General features: G+C 39.3%; 2 protein-coding genes across 2 annotated transcripts in view; both read right to left on the reverse strand.

The window, feature by feature from the left end:
• Positions 1 to 16666, reverse strand: part of LOC124276077 (cubilin-like) — a 165742-nt gene that overhangs the window by 104024 nt on the left and 45052 nt on the right. The gene's annotated exons all lie outside the window — the stretch shown is intronic.
• On the reverse strand, positions 2215 to 4073 carry LOC124276081. The gene is made up of 3 exons (XM_046711740.1): positions 3975 to 4073; positions 3540 to 3698; positions 2215 to 2885 (listed from the first exon to the last, which is right to left on the reverse strand). The coding sequence occupies exons 2-3, from the start codon at positions 3622 to 3624 to the stop codon at positions 2497 to 2499; spliced, it is 474 nt and encodes a 157-aa protein (XP_046567696.1). The 5' UTR covers positions 3625 to 3698; positions 3975 to 4073; the 3' UTR covers positions 2215 to 2496.

Raw genomic sequence — 16666 nt, forward strand, 5'->3', positions numbered from 1 at the left:
TGGGTTGAAATCAAGACTAAGGACTGGCCACTGCATAATGTATACACCGTTCTGCTGTAGGAAGTCCCGTGTAGTCCTGGCAGTAGGGGCCCGAGCGTTATCATGCAGGAAAATGTTGTTCAGGTGACGTGCGCAATGTGGTATGACGTGGGGTCTGAGTGCTTGGTCGATGTGGCCACCGCTGTGATGCCATTTCCTCTCCCTGGACAACGGTTCTGGAACACCACAGGACCCACTCTCTAGTTCAGGCCTATTCCACCCCATACCATGTTCGTTGTATCTCCCCATGAGTCTCTTTCCATAACACATTGGTCTGAGTAACGCTGGTCATGTCTTTGCCATATTCTTCTTCTGCCATCAGCATTTGATAAGCTGTACCGACTCTCATCTGTGGACAGAACAGTTCTCCATTGCCTGTTTCGCCAGTTTTGGTGTTGTAGGGCAAACTGTAGACGTTCACCCCGATGACGAGGGGTGAGGATAGTTCAACGGTAGGGTCTACGGCAATGGAGGTTCCTGCTGTTAAGACGTCGGCGTACTGTATCAGTACTCATTGGTCTTCCGTGTGCTCCCATTGTCTGGCGTGCTGTTTCGGATGACTGCATGAAGGGATTCTTTACATGCTGTCACACAACATGGAGGTCTTTTCGTCTTGTGGTCACCCTTGGTCTGCCAGTATGGGGGCGATCATTTGTGGTGTTGGTTGCCCGGAAACGTTGCTGCAGCCTGAGATGGTCCGAACGTGTACCTGGAAGTGATTGGCAACGGCGTGTGCAGTGTGGCCAGCTTCAAGTCTTCCTAACGCCTGGTTCCTCTCAACTGTCGTGAGTCGCGGCATCCTGCTGACCTTGTAGTGTGAATGTTTCAACCAGGTTTGGGGGTGCATTTTATAGGGCTGGTCTTTGTGAACAGCACATGTAGCAAGAGTTGCATGAAAAACATGGCGAACACCGTACCATCTCCGTACCATTTTCTGCTCAACCCCCTTACCTACAACATTTAGGCAACTTTTGTGAATGGTGGGTGCTTCTCGCAGGCCACTTGTTGTGAGTACGGTTGTTAGGAATGTGTATTATTTTGCACTTCTATATTCCATGTAAGAAGTGACAACGATAGCGCTAGTGTCCTTTACAAGGAAATTTCCTAAGAACTTGATTCCTTATCACCCGTGCTCTCCGATTCCAACAAAGTAAAAACGTCAGTAAAGTCTATCATTTACCGAAAGGAAGAAACACGCATATCCCCGCGTAATCGGACATATGCACGTGTCTAATATGTAAGTAATAATAAAATCATATTCTAATAATAATAATCATAACCACTACATGGAAAACATGCATCATTTGATATAAAAGATAATTTTATTGCAAAAAGCAAAAGTGAGTGAGTGAGTGAGTTTAGTTTTACGCCGTACTCAGCAATATCCCAGCTATATGGCGGCGGTCTGTAAATAATCGAGTCTGGACCAGACAATCCAGTGATCGACAGCATGAGCATCGATCTGCGCAATTGGGAGCAAAAAAGCAAAAGCAATAAAACATTTTAAAAAAATAGCAAACGGCCTCCACGGGGATATTCTGGGTTGTTTTGTCTAGGAGGCATTGTGTAGTATTCTTTCACAATCATCACAGGTTTGGGACGATCTCTGTTGAAAAGCATACAGCCTATGAATGATCTTTCATTTGCATACGTGGCATCTGTTGTTGTTTTTTTTATATTCAGAAATTCATCAATTAGCATCAGCATCCTCAACATTTGGTAGAACTATTCACAGAATAAAGCACCGCCTCCGTGGTGTAATGGTTAGAGCGTCCGCCCGGAGAGCGGAAGGTCGCGGGTTCGATCCCCGACCGCGTCATACCATAAGACGTTAAAATATAGTACTTGTTGGTCCCTGCCTGGCGCTCGGCATTTATGGGTACAATAAGGACTGGTCGGCTCGGAGTCAGTATAATGTGTCTGAGTGGGGTATTCATGCTTCACTGCGGCATGGTATCTGAGTGGGCTAGCACTATAAAACCAGCTTCAGTCTGGGCTAGTACAAGCAGCCGCACATACACATACACACGCATGCACGTCGTCATATGAGCGAAATATTCTCAAGCACGACGTTAAACCCAATTTCACCTCTCCTCACAGAATAAAGCAAAACCCAAACATTTTAGAAACTAAACCACTGCATACGTTACAGAACGAAAACATCATGTCAGAGGTAAATTAAAAGATTCCACGAAAATGGGGGGGATATTCTATAGTCTCATTAAAATGCCAATATGCAAAAAGTCAGGTAAATAGATTTTATTTTTAAATTGGCTGTAATGTTGCTGAGCTTAACTTTTGCATATTAAATGATCATCAACAGCAGATTTTCAAAAAGTATGGTATGGAATGATTCTACCCTCTCCCAACCTGCAAATAAGAAAACTAATATGGAGGAAGACTCTTCCTTGTTGACTCCAGGAACACAAACATGTACGTCATGTAAAACTGTCACTCTCAAATGGGTCCTGCTGGATTATATATCCCTTGATATTGAGATGCACAGCTAGCGGATGACGTCACAACAGGCTGTATGTCTGATAGTGGGACTGCCTGACAATACGGTGGAGGATCATCCTTCACAACATCATCGTAAGAAGGAGGTGGTGGGGAAATGAATGGCAAAACAGTAGGAGCAGTAGGTGGAGAAGGCGTAGTTTGAAGGTTGCTGGGGATGCTGATGAAAGAGACGGTGCCTTCATACGATCCGTTCCGCTGCTGTTGGCCGTTGGGATTGGATTTCTTCCTGGAACAAAGTCCACAGTAGCAGCAGGTTGCAATAGCTACAGCTGTGATACCGCCTAATACACCTCCCAGTATGGCTCCAATGTTCGTGGACGTAGAAACTGAATAAGAAAACAAAGCAAATGTAAAACAAAACAAACCCCCAAAACAAAAAGCGAAAACTAAAGATAACATCAACAACAAAAACAATTCCCTAAAACAAAAACACACACACAAACCACCCCCTTCCCCACCCCCAAAATAACAAAAAACATAAAACAAATGAAACCCCTGACCTGCCTGATATTGCCCTGGCTATAGAGACTTCAGTAGTAGATGTTCATAACGTCAAGGGAGGCGGTTCTCGTTTACAAAATAGGAACCGATGTGTTTTAAACTAAAGTTAATAAACGCATTTACATCCCAGTATGACGCTGAGCTATATAGGAATTAACTACCATTAGATTAACGTCACCCTGAACTGACATAGGTGGAAGGACAATTACGATGAAACGGCAATTACACCTACTACACCGTGACCTAATACCCTGGCAAGATGGTACAGTGTGTCTGTTTGCTTTAAGGCTGCTTTGAGCGAGTACGATTTGCACGCCACTTTCAGCAATATTCCAGCAATATCAGGTTGGGGAAACCAAATCAGGGTTTCACACATTGTTACGAATTGAAACCGAGTCTCCGGCGTGACGAGCGGACGGGTTTACCTCTGGGCTACCCCAGTGCATTCTGAAATGAACGAATAAAACTGAAACACGTACAGTCAGATGTTGGTTCGCCGGCCGTAAAGGACAACTTAAATCCCGTGAGAGAAGTCGAACCATCGGAGTGGAATTTAACCTTCATTGTCTGCCCTGTTGTCTGTGTATTTGGCCCATCTCTTCCACACCATCGACCGATCGAGTTTTCAAAAGTCGTGGCTATTGACAGAACATGTCAGAAGATTATGACAATAAAACCAATCATGAGATAATGTCATTTGTTAGGCGATACATTGCTTTAAAAAGTCTTTAATTTGTTCTTGTTTGGGGATGACATTTACTTATTCCAAATGACTATTTTACTTTGCTATGTGCCTCAATTATAATAACATCAGCTGTAATTATTGTAAAAATATATATAAATGCTCGATAATCTCAAGCGAGTTCAGAGAGATCACAAAACTTGATTATCCAAATAAGGCTGTTAAGCAAGACCTGTGTTTTCAACGTGGACAGCATATCCGGTTAACAACGTGTCAGCTTAAAACTGGAGGAAATACCGAAGTCACACTGGTCGAGGAGGTTTTCTCCTTTGACGAAAAGGGCGCAGCTTGAATATAATTGAGGCAATTGTCTCTTTTACTCATTACTAGGATATACATGATTAATCTTAAGCCATTACCATCATAGAGCTGTACATAATCATTGGAACATGTGCTGTCGTGCTCAATGTTGAAATACACCACTTCAACATGGATTACATATCCGTCAATGGATGTGCTGATTGTCCACTCACAGTCCGCATTGCTAAAATTGAAATGGATCTCAGTATTAACCATGTGTTCCGCATGTACACATGGAAAGAAATGAGTTTCGGCACAGGCGTTGAAACAAATTATAGCATAAACATCACAGGCATAGCAATTCTTATGCTTCAAAAAGTCATATGAAGTAAAGGGGTTAGCTGACTACAAACTTTCAGTTTCCACCCTGGAAATTAAAATGTACCCTGATACACTTCATACCATAGTATGAATACCTTATCCCGGAGTGGTGATCAACCTCGATATGTCTGTCTGATTTAATTTAAGGAAAGACAACATTATATGGATGAACAACTTCCTTATTAATATAGAAGCTGTTCATTTATGCATTGTTATACTTCCTTACTCCTCCGACTAATGCCTGTCAAAGATGTTGCCTTTTTTAAAAATAAATCATATCTGTCATATATTGTTCCTTTTCAATTATCAGGATTGTTTGTGTATTTCCTTCTCTTCTTTGGGATATGAATAAGAAAACGATGTGCAAACTATGAATATGCGTATGGAGAGAAACGAAAGATTCATAATATTGTTTTTGAAGTGATAGCAAATAATAAGCACGATGCTCGTTGTGGTGTTATCCCCCAGGTTTTCACCTCTGTGTGGCCGTGTTTATCCTAAAATGTGTGCCGTATACTTACTCGGGATAGAATAGAGGATAATCCGGTGATTCAATGTATTTTGTCCCATAGCTTATCGTATCATCTTCGCCACACCCTGAAACAAGTGATATCAAACAGTTCTTCTTCCACATGTGGAGTTTATGTGATGATCAGTGGGTATACGTTCACGACGCTTTTAGCGAAATTCCAGCAATATCAAGACGGGGACACCAGAAATGCGATTCACTAATTTACTGAAGTGGGGAATCGAACCCGTGTCTTTGGCATGACGAGCGAACGCTTAAACCACAAGGCTACCTCACCGCCTCTCTTTGATGATGTTCTAGGAGACACGAATCAGCTCACTATTTGAAGGTCTACAAAAGGGATGGTATAGTAAGTTAACCTTTCATAATAAGTACATATATCAGGTTTACTGTTGAAAATAGTCAATGATTTTTTTATATATATTGACGTGGTTTGATATGTTGATGTGTTTATTCAGAGGATTAGATGTTTGATTTTGTAAAAATACATACCATGTCCAATATCTTTCTTAGCATTACAGCTATGCTTTTAACAGTTTTCCGGACCACAAATATACACAAAAGTGTAGCCAGCACCTTAGTGAGTGAGTGAGTGAGTGAGTTATTATTTAACGTCACATCGGCAATATTGCAGCCATATCGTGACGAAAAATATTTGACATTGAAGTGGAATATATGTATATTATAAAAACATGTCGACGAAGGACAGTAAAACGTCTAGAATATCACAATTAGAATTAAAACTAGCGTGGAAAGTTTAAAACTAATAGAACTATTGGGACAATACAATATAAAAATAGGCTATAGATCGCCAACAACTGAAGGTAGATCACCATACTAGGGACCATGGGGACTTACAGTACCTTTGCTATCTGCATGGACCCTAGCTGGATTTTGCACCATCCCTTCAGCCGCTGGCGATTGTAGGAAAATTTAGCCGAACGTTAAAAGAACAAAAATACTACGATTAAAATGTGGTAAATTTACATCTTACTTTGAAAGTTTTGGGACTTACGTACCCTCTCAGGAGGACAATAATTTTACAGTACTTTTACCCTTTGAGGGTACAGCCACTAACAATCTAAGTTACTCATCTAAACTACCAGTAATAAAATACATATCTATTTACAAAATATTAATCACAGTTTATCTAGCAATTCTATTTCTTTTAAAAATTCAATGATTAAATGATAATTAACACTTAAAAGATCCTTCACTGTTTTGACATTAAAATATTTATCCCTTGTGATGTCAAAATCAATACAGTCAAGCAAGACATGTTTGACTAGCACCTTAGTGACATACATACAAATAATATAACAGAGTTAGGATACATGCAACTCTTGTCCTCCCCTTTCAGATGGAAGAATATGATGGTACAATAAATGTACTATTTTCACACATAATAAACTTCCACAAAAGGTTTAGCGCAGTTCAAGTTTCATTCTTTCAGAGATGTTTATATATTGATGGCTCTGTGGAATAATACTGTGAGTTGTCTTGTATAACGCAACACAAATGAGTCCACTGTGTTCTTCTGCCTCAGTGGATTTTGCATACCCCATTGCTGGTTTCAATTCAGGAAAATATAAAAAAGTGTAAAAATACACTTGAAAGCTTACTTAAGTGAGTGAGTGAGTTAAAATCTAAAGTCACTTTGGCAATATTTCAACCATATCGTGACTAAATCAAGTTATAGATAAATATATATTAAAGGTAAATTATTAAAACCTGTCAAAGAAGGACAGTAAAATAACTAAATTATCACAGGTAGAAATTTAAAACTAGTAACCAAATCTAAAACATTTAACTATACACGACAATACAATATAAAACCAGGCTATAAATTGCCAACAACTGAAGGTAGATCACCATACTAGGGACCATGGGGACTTTTGCTTCCTGCTTGGGCCCCAGCTCGATTTACATCATCCCTTCCGCTGTTTTAAATTGAACTATCCATTCATTAAAGATTAAAAAAGAGGTTAGTTTACATTGACTTTGAATGTTGCGGGATTTACGTAAGAAAACTTACTTAAGATATACTTTTTTCTCTGAGGGAGGCAATCAGTTTCCTTTTTACACATTTGTTTTTTTGTTGTTTAGCGTGGCACTCAAACATTTTTCATATATTTTGGTGGTCTGTAAGCAATCGAGCCTGGACCAGACACATAAGGACACATTTACATAAGGCCAAACTAACATGTCAAGCATCAGCTTAAACATAAACCAAAACCACATAATGTTTCAACGAGGTTTTCCAAACATTGTTTCCAGATCAACAGCATAATATTCTTCAACTGATTTGAAAGCAATTTTGGGAAGAAATGAGTTTCAATACGTTAGGTCACGAAAGACGAAAGGCATTCACATCAATATAAACTTAAGCACCTTTCTTCCACGCAATGTATTTCAGAGAAAATACTTTGTCTGTGACAGAACTGTCAGTGCTGAAAGTGATGGTCATGGCGTTGCGGGAGCTGATGATGTAGCCGGTGACGTCACTACAGTATTTACCCAACTGAGTGGCATAAGCCGTGGAACCTTGAAAAAATACAAAGAACCATTGTGTTGTCGGTTAAAAAAGATACTCATGGTAGAAACACTGAAGCCAACTTGAGACTATGAATACTAATTATTGACCAGTGATAATTGCAAACCAATGCAATTCGAAGGGAAATATGATAAAATGTATACTGATCTACTTTGGTTTAAGGAACATTGTTCTTACCATCTGTGAAGAGCACGTAGTCTTTAGAACAAGATGTATCGACTTCCATAGAAATAGTCTGAACGTCAACCTTTACTTTACATCCAACAGGCGCAGAGATTGTCCACGTGCAGTACATGTCACTTTTAAGAAAGAAACGAACAGATTAGATGAAATATAACTCTGTATGAGGGCGGCAAGTCAGTTAGCTAACAAAACAACACGCAAAATCTTGCTACATCAACACAGGTTTAAGCTGTTCTAAGGGCCTTTTGTTCACACCACTCTCAATCAATATTTGGTGTGTTCTTCCTGTTAATTATCACCAATACCAACACCCTGAAACAATGAATGTGACAAGATTTAAAACATTTCGCCTTCGTAACGTTCCTCACCAGGAAAGGTGATATATAACACACTTTTCTCGGGCGTATGGCTATGCCCATCTTGATGAGGCTCCCAATTACTCAATAGCTGCAAAATTACCTTCAAGCGTGAACGAAAAGGCTCTTAAAATGTTTCAAAGTCTGGATCATCTGAAATCAACACGGATGAAGTTATTCCTTGGGAGGAGGGGTGGGGCATGGGGTGGGGTGAGGGTCTGTGTTTGTCAAGATGCAGGATCAGGACAGAACATTTGAACGAAGGAGTCACTGTATTAACATGAGAGTAATCCAAACGGCTTTTCAAAGAACGGTGAAGTTATACCTACTTACTTGTTGTAGTTGTAGTTTGGGTACCCAGGGGATGCCAAATATCTCCAGGAGTATTTGCTGGCGCTGAGCATTGAACTACCACAGTTAAGATCACGCGGTCTATCTGTATAAACACAAATTGGAAACGATGAATATTTCAGTCACAATAAAGGTGACAGTTGGTCAATACTTTCAGAGTTATTAACAGTAGAGTAGGTTATAGTTTACGAGGCAAATAAACGATTTCTTTATCAAATCTAACTACAGAAATAGTTAGGAAAGATCATGCAAAATACATTTTTGATTGAAGATCGATAAATATATTCTCTTTTGTAGATTTTCTACACCTGCATAAGTGAGTGTGCCCTATGCATTCATAAAATATTACGTCTTTCTTGTTTCGCAACACCAACTGAAGACGTGACTCAGAGGTTAAAATGTGATTTTCCCCGCGCTGCCTTAACAAGGGATCAAGTTAATATCATGTCTCTATCGGCAATGCCAGACCCAAGCACTATTAAGTATCCCCATCTCCTAACGACAGAAAAAGGTTTTCTTACAATGTGTCTCTGTGGTCGTGAGGAAATTATGTTTTTGAGGGCATCAGGAAATTATATGTTTCTGGTCATCAGGAATGCATATTTTCCCAATGAAGACAAGAATCAGACATTGACTTTGATCACTTTCGTAAAAGTTAAAAGCAGTTCTGAGATTATTACCAGATGAGTACTGCAAACGAAAGCCTCCTCCTGTGACAGTACTGTCTGAGTGGAATATGATGGTCATATAGGTACTAGAGCTGGTGATGGTAGTTGACGTACGTTCACAAATCTTTGCCAGCTGGGGATCATAGATCGACGAACCTTAAACAGAAATGTATAAATTGTGCATCTTTCGTTAATTACATATAATGAATAAAGGTTTATTTGTACAGTTTTGCGATGTCTTCAGTATACAATCAAACAACATTCTCCACAGTATGAAGTCAACGAAGTGAAGTATTCGTAACCGAGTTTCAGTACAACAGTAACGGGAAAATGAATACTGACGATATACGGGAACAACATTTGCATTCGTATGTTCGATACATCAGTGTTTGACTGTAGTTAGACTGTTAGAAATACAACTCTTTGCCATACACTACACCATCATCGTCAATTATAAATGATAATATGTTCCTAATATGAGCCTTTCCCGATTACATGTTTTAGATAATTGCAACAGAAGGTAGATTTCGCGTTTCCGTGACGGGGTCTTCATATTTTCATCTTGCTTGTTCGTATCAAATGTTCGTACAGGAATTCCTACTGAGAGGGTACGTAAGTCCCCAAATGTTCCAAGTCCATTTAAACTTGCCAGGATTTTTAAACGTCGCATTTTTGTCATTTTAATTTTGGCTAACATTTCTTACAATCGCCAGCAGCTGAAGGGATGGTGTAAATCCAACTAGGGTCCATGCAGGTAGCAAAGGCACTGTAAGTCCCCATGGTCCCTAGTATGGTGATCTACCTTCAGTTGTTGGCGATCTATAGCCCATTTTTATATTGTATTGTCTTCTTAATTGGAATGTTTTAGCTTTGTTCGCTAGTTTTATATTGAGAGCTGTGATTATCTAGTATATTTACTGTCCTTCGTTGACAGGGTTTTATATATTATATGTCTGTATTACAAATTTAGAACTAGTTTTAGTCACGATAAGGCTGAAATATTGCCGATGTGACTTTAAATCTTAACTCACTCACTCACTCACCTTCTGTTGTTGGCGATCTCTAGCCTCATTTTATATTGTATTGTCCAAATAGTGCCATTATTTTTAAACTTTCCACGCTAGTTTTAATTCTAATTGTGATAAGCTAGTACTTTTACTGTCTTTCGTTGACAGGGTTTTATATATTATATGTATGTATTATAAATTTAGAACTAGTTTTAGTCACGATATGGCTGAAATATTGCCGATGTGACTTTAAATCTTAACTCACTACTCCTACTGAGAATTCAGGTACATGTGATGTAGTTCATGTCACTTTATTGGGACAATAAGGTTGGGTGGCAATAAGGCAATGTGAGTGAGTGAGTTCAAATTTATAGTCACATCGGCAATATTTCAGCCATATAAGGCTATGTGACAATAAGGCTTTTGACAATAATGCCTAACTGAGACAATAAGGCTGGGCTGTTACAATCAGACTTGGTTGGGATAGCAAAGCTGGATGAGAGTAAGGTTTGTCTGTGACGAAATGGCTGGTTGTGAAAAAAGGCTGGGTGACAACAAGACTGGATGGTGGCAACAAAAGGCTGGATGGTGACAATATATCCGGGTGACCACAAGGCTGTGCTGTGACAATAAGACTGGGCTGTGATAATAAGGCTGGTTGATTGCGTGTCATCAAACAAGCCCAATGATCGGTGCCGACAATACTGATCCCTGAATTAAGTATTGTTGCTAGAACAATACCACGTGCTGTGGCAATTGCAATATGTCTGTTTACAATACCATCCGCTTTCCGAATTTCATTTAGTTGGTCTGAAACAAATTCATCCAATTCACCTAACAGTAAAGGTTTGCCCCTGGTAATGCCCAGGGAAAGCTAATTTTCAGTTGTTCCTATTCCCGAGAGTTAAAAGTTGGGATTGCACTTTTTCAGTAAAGTAAAGATTCTAGTACTTTTGGGGGGTTGAGTCCCATCTGGGATTCGAACTCACACCCTCAGAGTCAGGCACCTAATCGCCAGCACACAAAGTAGGACGCCCAGACCGCTCAGCCATCGCGGCTTCCACAAAAATGGAAGTCGGACAACTGGTAGTCTGGACTACGGACTTTGTGTACCCCTTTGATAAGTGTTAATTAGCACGGCTCCCGCGAAAGCTAAAAATGTGTAATTGCTAACTCAACATCGGATTACCGTCCTCTAGATTAGCGTGCCGAGTAGTGAGTGTTGGTTCTTAACCCCACATTACCATTATACCTTAGTTTAGTGAATCCTGTTGACTTGTTTTTTAGAAATGTAAAAACACCAAGAGTAGTGCATGACGCTACAATAATATTACAATAGACAACTGAAATGAAACTACAATAAATGTAAAATCAAGGGAATTACATTAGAACAGATAAAAGAAAACAAGCGTCTATCAAATTTAAATCTATGAATTTAAAGATGCCATATAAGGGTGCTCGGTGATTTTTCATTATCAAAATGGCAAGCGCACAGGTGCTCAAAGACAACCTCCTCAACAACATCATCCGCGACGTGGACTACATTGATCATGTCGCTGATCTCATTCATCTGCAGTAATCCACGGACAGACAGTCAGTCAATAAGACAGTCATTGTGATTCCCCAATAAAAGAAACATGCTTCATAATTTAAGAAATGAACACTGAACGCCTTCGACGGGTCTGGTAAACCTAACGGCTGGAGCTTGGTAACAGTAACAAACTTCAACATGATTGTGAGGTGTATGACTATTTAAAAGTTGACACAATATTTATACTTTGCTTTTGAGTCCAACAATTTAATAGAGGCATTCCAATGAATAAAATTCCTTGGCACTGTTTTAAGCTAATCTGGCCTGTGGAGCGTGTGTTGTTTTTAGGAAAACATCACTGATTGCAAACACAGTACTCTACTGAGCTCAGTCCAAAATTAGCGGCAACCTTTAAGTTGTGATTGGATTAACTTTAGGTAGAACTTTCAGTTACAATTTATTTTAGAGAATTGGGCAAGGCGCAAAAATATCATGCCGCAAAAACGTCTGTTGGTCGTCACTCGCAAAACATTCTTCATCTACAGTTTAAGCATTAAGTATCCGACGTATATCTGAGACATTATAGAGTGCAATACTGTACTAGTCAACAACCTAGATTCAATTAAATACAGCTTTACGTAAGTGAAATATTGTGCGATGTTGAAGAAAGCACACAAGCCCATATACACTAACCGACCAACCAACACAGAAGCACAGGCAACACACACACACACACACACACACACACACACACACACACACACACACAGAGAGAGAGAGAGAGAGAGAGAGAGAGAGAGAGAGAGAGAGAGAGAGAGAGAGAGAGAGTACAAAATAACGTGATAATCTTCCGATCTCATTTAAACTCCTATTTTGCAAAGTACGTCCTTACAACGTAAACAAATATGTCCTGTTACAATATGGATGTCTCATGTCAAAGAACTTTAGCTGCAATTACATTACTCAATACCAAGAAAAACAAACATTCATCCCAAGCTTAACCTACCATCTGTAAATAGTAGATAATCAGCCACGCACGTTGACACCTTTTCCAAATCAAGAAACAAAACTTTCACTGCGATCATGCTCCCTATCGGCGCATTTATACTCCACCGACAGTCCAATCCACTGCAAGGAAAGGGAAATACATATTAACAGAGAACACACGCCTCGTCCATATTGGTTAAACATCGGAAACATATCTATATATATAATAATACAACATATTTATACATATTTTGATTCGGCGAACTGTATTCAAGTGTATCATGCAGATAGTTTCATCATATTATCATAACTCTTTACTTACTTAAAGTAGTTGTTTGGATAGCCAGGGGAGATAATCACCATTGGACTGTAACCTGCGAGAAGCGCGACGTTGCACGTTGTTGCTGACAATAGAGAACAGTAGCAATTGTAACAGTTTTGTTTGTTTTTTGTTGTTTTACCAAGGAGACGGCGTGGTTTTTTGTGTGTGTGTGTGTGCGTGCGCGCATGTGCGTGCGTGTGTGTGATTGTCACGGATGGAGGGGTATGAGGTTTGGTGGTGGTGTAGAGGTGTGTTGCTGGTTGAAGGAAACTGAGGGAAACATATTGCTATGTTTGTTATGCACCAAGACATTTTAATTAAAGGCAAACGCCTTGGCTAAACTCTCCAGAAAGGTGGCAAATAAATAGTAAAGACATTAGGGTTGGGCAAATGTGTTTTTTTTATTGTAAGGCCTTAATGTTGGTAATTTAGTCTTACTTGCCTCAAGTAAATGTTAACATGATTTTGTAGTCTTAATTCTCTGAAAGCCTAGTATGTTGATACAATTCTTAGTAATTATGACAATTCAGAATTTGTCGGGCATCTTATTCAGTTCATCCTGCTCTCTTGTTGTTAGCAAATTAAACGGTTATAATTTCCATTATTATTTTGCATTTACTACTCTTGCAGGAATTTAATAGAAATATGAGTAATACTAACACCATCAAAAGTTTCTATGCAGTCTAAACTGTATAATTTTCGGTCGTACTTTTTCATCAACCAAGATAAATTCGTACATCCCAAATTAATTTATTACATGCCAGAAAACACTAATTTCAACGATTCTTTTTTCAAGGTTATCTTATAACGAATTAATGTAAAAGACTTCCAAACAAATTTCTCATGGCAATCAAACGACACTGATTTCTGTAGGAAAATGCAACAACAAAAAATAATGTCTTCCAAAATGATTCATTCATTGTTTCATTCTTTCAACATGACCCAGATCACTGTGATTTCAGTCACATTAGAACATTAAGAAACTAATTGTCACCCGTTGTGTCGTAGAAGACGACTCTTTCGCTTGACTATGTTTTACAAAATGGTCAATAATACAACGTCAAGTTATTTTTGTAACCTTGTACCGCCAAGAGTATCAGATGTCATTGGTTATAATCTGCACGAAGATTGAAATCTTCATACGATAAACTGTAAAACTATAAATTATGCGAGGTCCTTTCTTCCATATACTGTTAAATTATGGAATTCATCACCAGCTGAAAATAGAGAATCGTCGTGCCTATCGAGATTCAAAAATGTAACTTTAAACGATTTTAATATATACCGAAATTTTGACTTAAATTTCGGAAGCAGATTTTGTCAAATCATACATACATTCTCGTCTCCCCTTGAATGTAGTGACCTTTAATGTGCACAATATAAAGATACCACCACAGTCACCTTGCTCTTGTGGCCATAACTATTAACGTACTGTCCATTATTTCTTTCCATGTTCTCCTTTGAGCGATATACGCCAAATTATGTATATTTATACCAAAGTGTTTGACCTCAATCTATTTTGTTTAGAAACCAAAACTGTTCCTCAATAGTAAACAAAGAACTATTATTTTGTCATGTAACTAAAAAGTAGGTAATTTAAACCAATGCGCAAGGTCCATCACACATATATTTTAGAAGCAGATTAGAACTTTAATTATAAACTGTAGTCTAAGGTCCTATCTAATTTCTTAATGCATACGCACCTGGCATAGCTTTATATAGCATTTTGAAGCCCTTGTAGTTTCGTGAGGAATCAGTTCGTAGACGAACTTCCAAGGAGTTCCCACCGCTGTTAACAACGGGTCTTTGGTTGGCACAGAAAATGCCGAGCTGGTTTGGACCTATTATAGAACATTATATTATCAACAATGTCAAAAACTTTAATTCTCCGAACTTTGATTACCATGATACAAAACTAACGTAGACCAACAACCATGGCTTTTGCAAACGTGAGGACAGTCTGCTTTTCATATAAAGGCTTACTATTTGACACTCATAGGCAAAATGAATTGTGACATAAACTGTTTTCATTGGTAACCTTGTGAATAGATTTTTGGATTTTGAACCAGGGAACGAGTGTGCTAAATTATTCGACGAAACGCAAATTAACTGTTGTTGTTCGAATTCCATGTAATTTTCAAGAAGCATGAAAGAGTCGAGAGAAATGACCACCATTCTTAATCTTTAAATGCCAGGCAACCAGACGCTAATAATTTCCACTTCTTCAGAAGTGCAGAAATCAGAAAACAATATCTCCATTCATCGTTCTTTAACCAATTCGACACGCCACGCCTCCGGCGGGGAAATGACAGATGGAGAGGTATTAAAACAATGAATTCGAACCACGCTCTTCCGAAAAAGGCTCCGTCGAGCAACCCTTACAGCCTGTAGCATACCTGGCAACAGGCGTGCATTCTCGTCTACGACATCCGTGCAAACTGACGCCATAACATCGACATAAACGTCATCAAAGGCATCAAAGTTGGGGCAGACAACATTTCGTGGTGAGTGAGCTTAGGAAGGTTCTGTACTCCTAAGAGTGCCATTTACTTCTTCACCGAGCATACGACAGGACCCATGAACGTTACAGGCCTTCTGCTCTTGGTGGGTATTGTTTTGGAGGTCGGGACGTTATGATCTGGGGTGATATAACAGCTGTACCAAGTACACTGGTCTTTGAGTGGACCTGGAATGGGGTGAAGTACCAAGATCAGATTTTGCAAATGACCTCTTTACCGTTTTCAGAACACAAAGGACCTGGCGTGATGTTTCTCGAGTTGCACAGCAGTATCTTAATAAGAACAACCTTCATGTGTTATCCTGGCCCGCCCGATCCCCCCATTTGTCACCCACTGAACACAAATGCCAAAAACAATGCTGCATAAATGCCGCCAAATGCCTCCTCTTAGATGAGATAATCTTCCACAGGATTGTCATAGATGTTTAGTGGCCTCAGCGAAGTGAAGATGCCAGGTCAGCATTAATGCACCAGGTGGGCACACTGGGTACTGACCGTGATTCCCTCTTGTGTTGGGGCTCATTTCTACATGCCAGATGCCCTGTTCTTTCGCGATAGTTTACAGTTTAACAGTGATTCCGTTTGTTGTTTGTGAGTCAAGTGAGTGAGTGAGTTAAAATGTAAAGTCACTTTGGCATTATTTTTTTAGCCATATCGTGACTAAATCAAGTTATAGATGAATAATAAGTTAAATTATAAAGATCTGTCAACGAAGGGCAGTAAAACAACTAGTGTATCACAGATAGAAATTTAAAACTAGTAATTAAATCTAAAATACTCTAACTAGAGAGGTGTGAGTCAAGATACCTTTTACCTTTTTACAATTATTTAACGGAGAACTTTGCAGAGACAGTAACTAAAATGTCCGCTTGATTGACTACGTAGAATGTCGTTGTACAAACAGTGAAACAGTATCTCTAAAGTCATCATCATCATACCGTCTATGACATAAGACCCGTGACGGTCCGAGTTAGAATATTGATCTTCAGTAACCCATGCTTGTCGTAAGAGGCGACTAACGGGATCGGGTTGTCAGGCTCGTTGACTTGGTTGACACATGTCAACAGATCCCAATTGCGCAGATCGATGCTCATGCTGTTGATCACTGTATTGTCTGGTCCAGACTCGATTATTTACAGACCGCCGCCATGTAGCTGGAATTTTGCTGAGTGCGGCGTAAAACTAAACTCATTCATTCATTCTTTGGCACAATGAACAAGCATGTACACGTCTCTAC

The sequence above is a fragment of the Haliotis rubra genome, unplaced genomic scaffold (genome assembly GCF_003918875.1).
Source record: "Haliotis rubra isolate DU_JTF1 unplaced genomic scaffold, ASM391887v1 Scf205, whole genome shotgun sequence".
NCBI lineage: Eukaryota > Metazoa > Mollusca > Gastropoda > Lepetellida > Haliotidae > Haliotis > Haliotis rubra.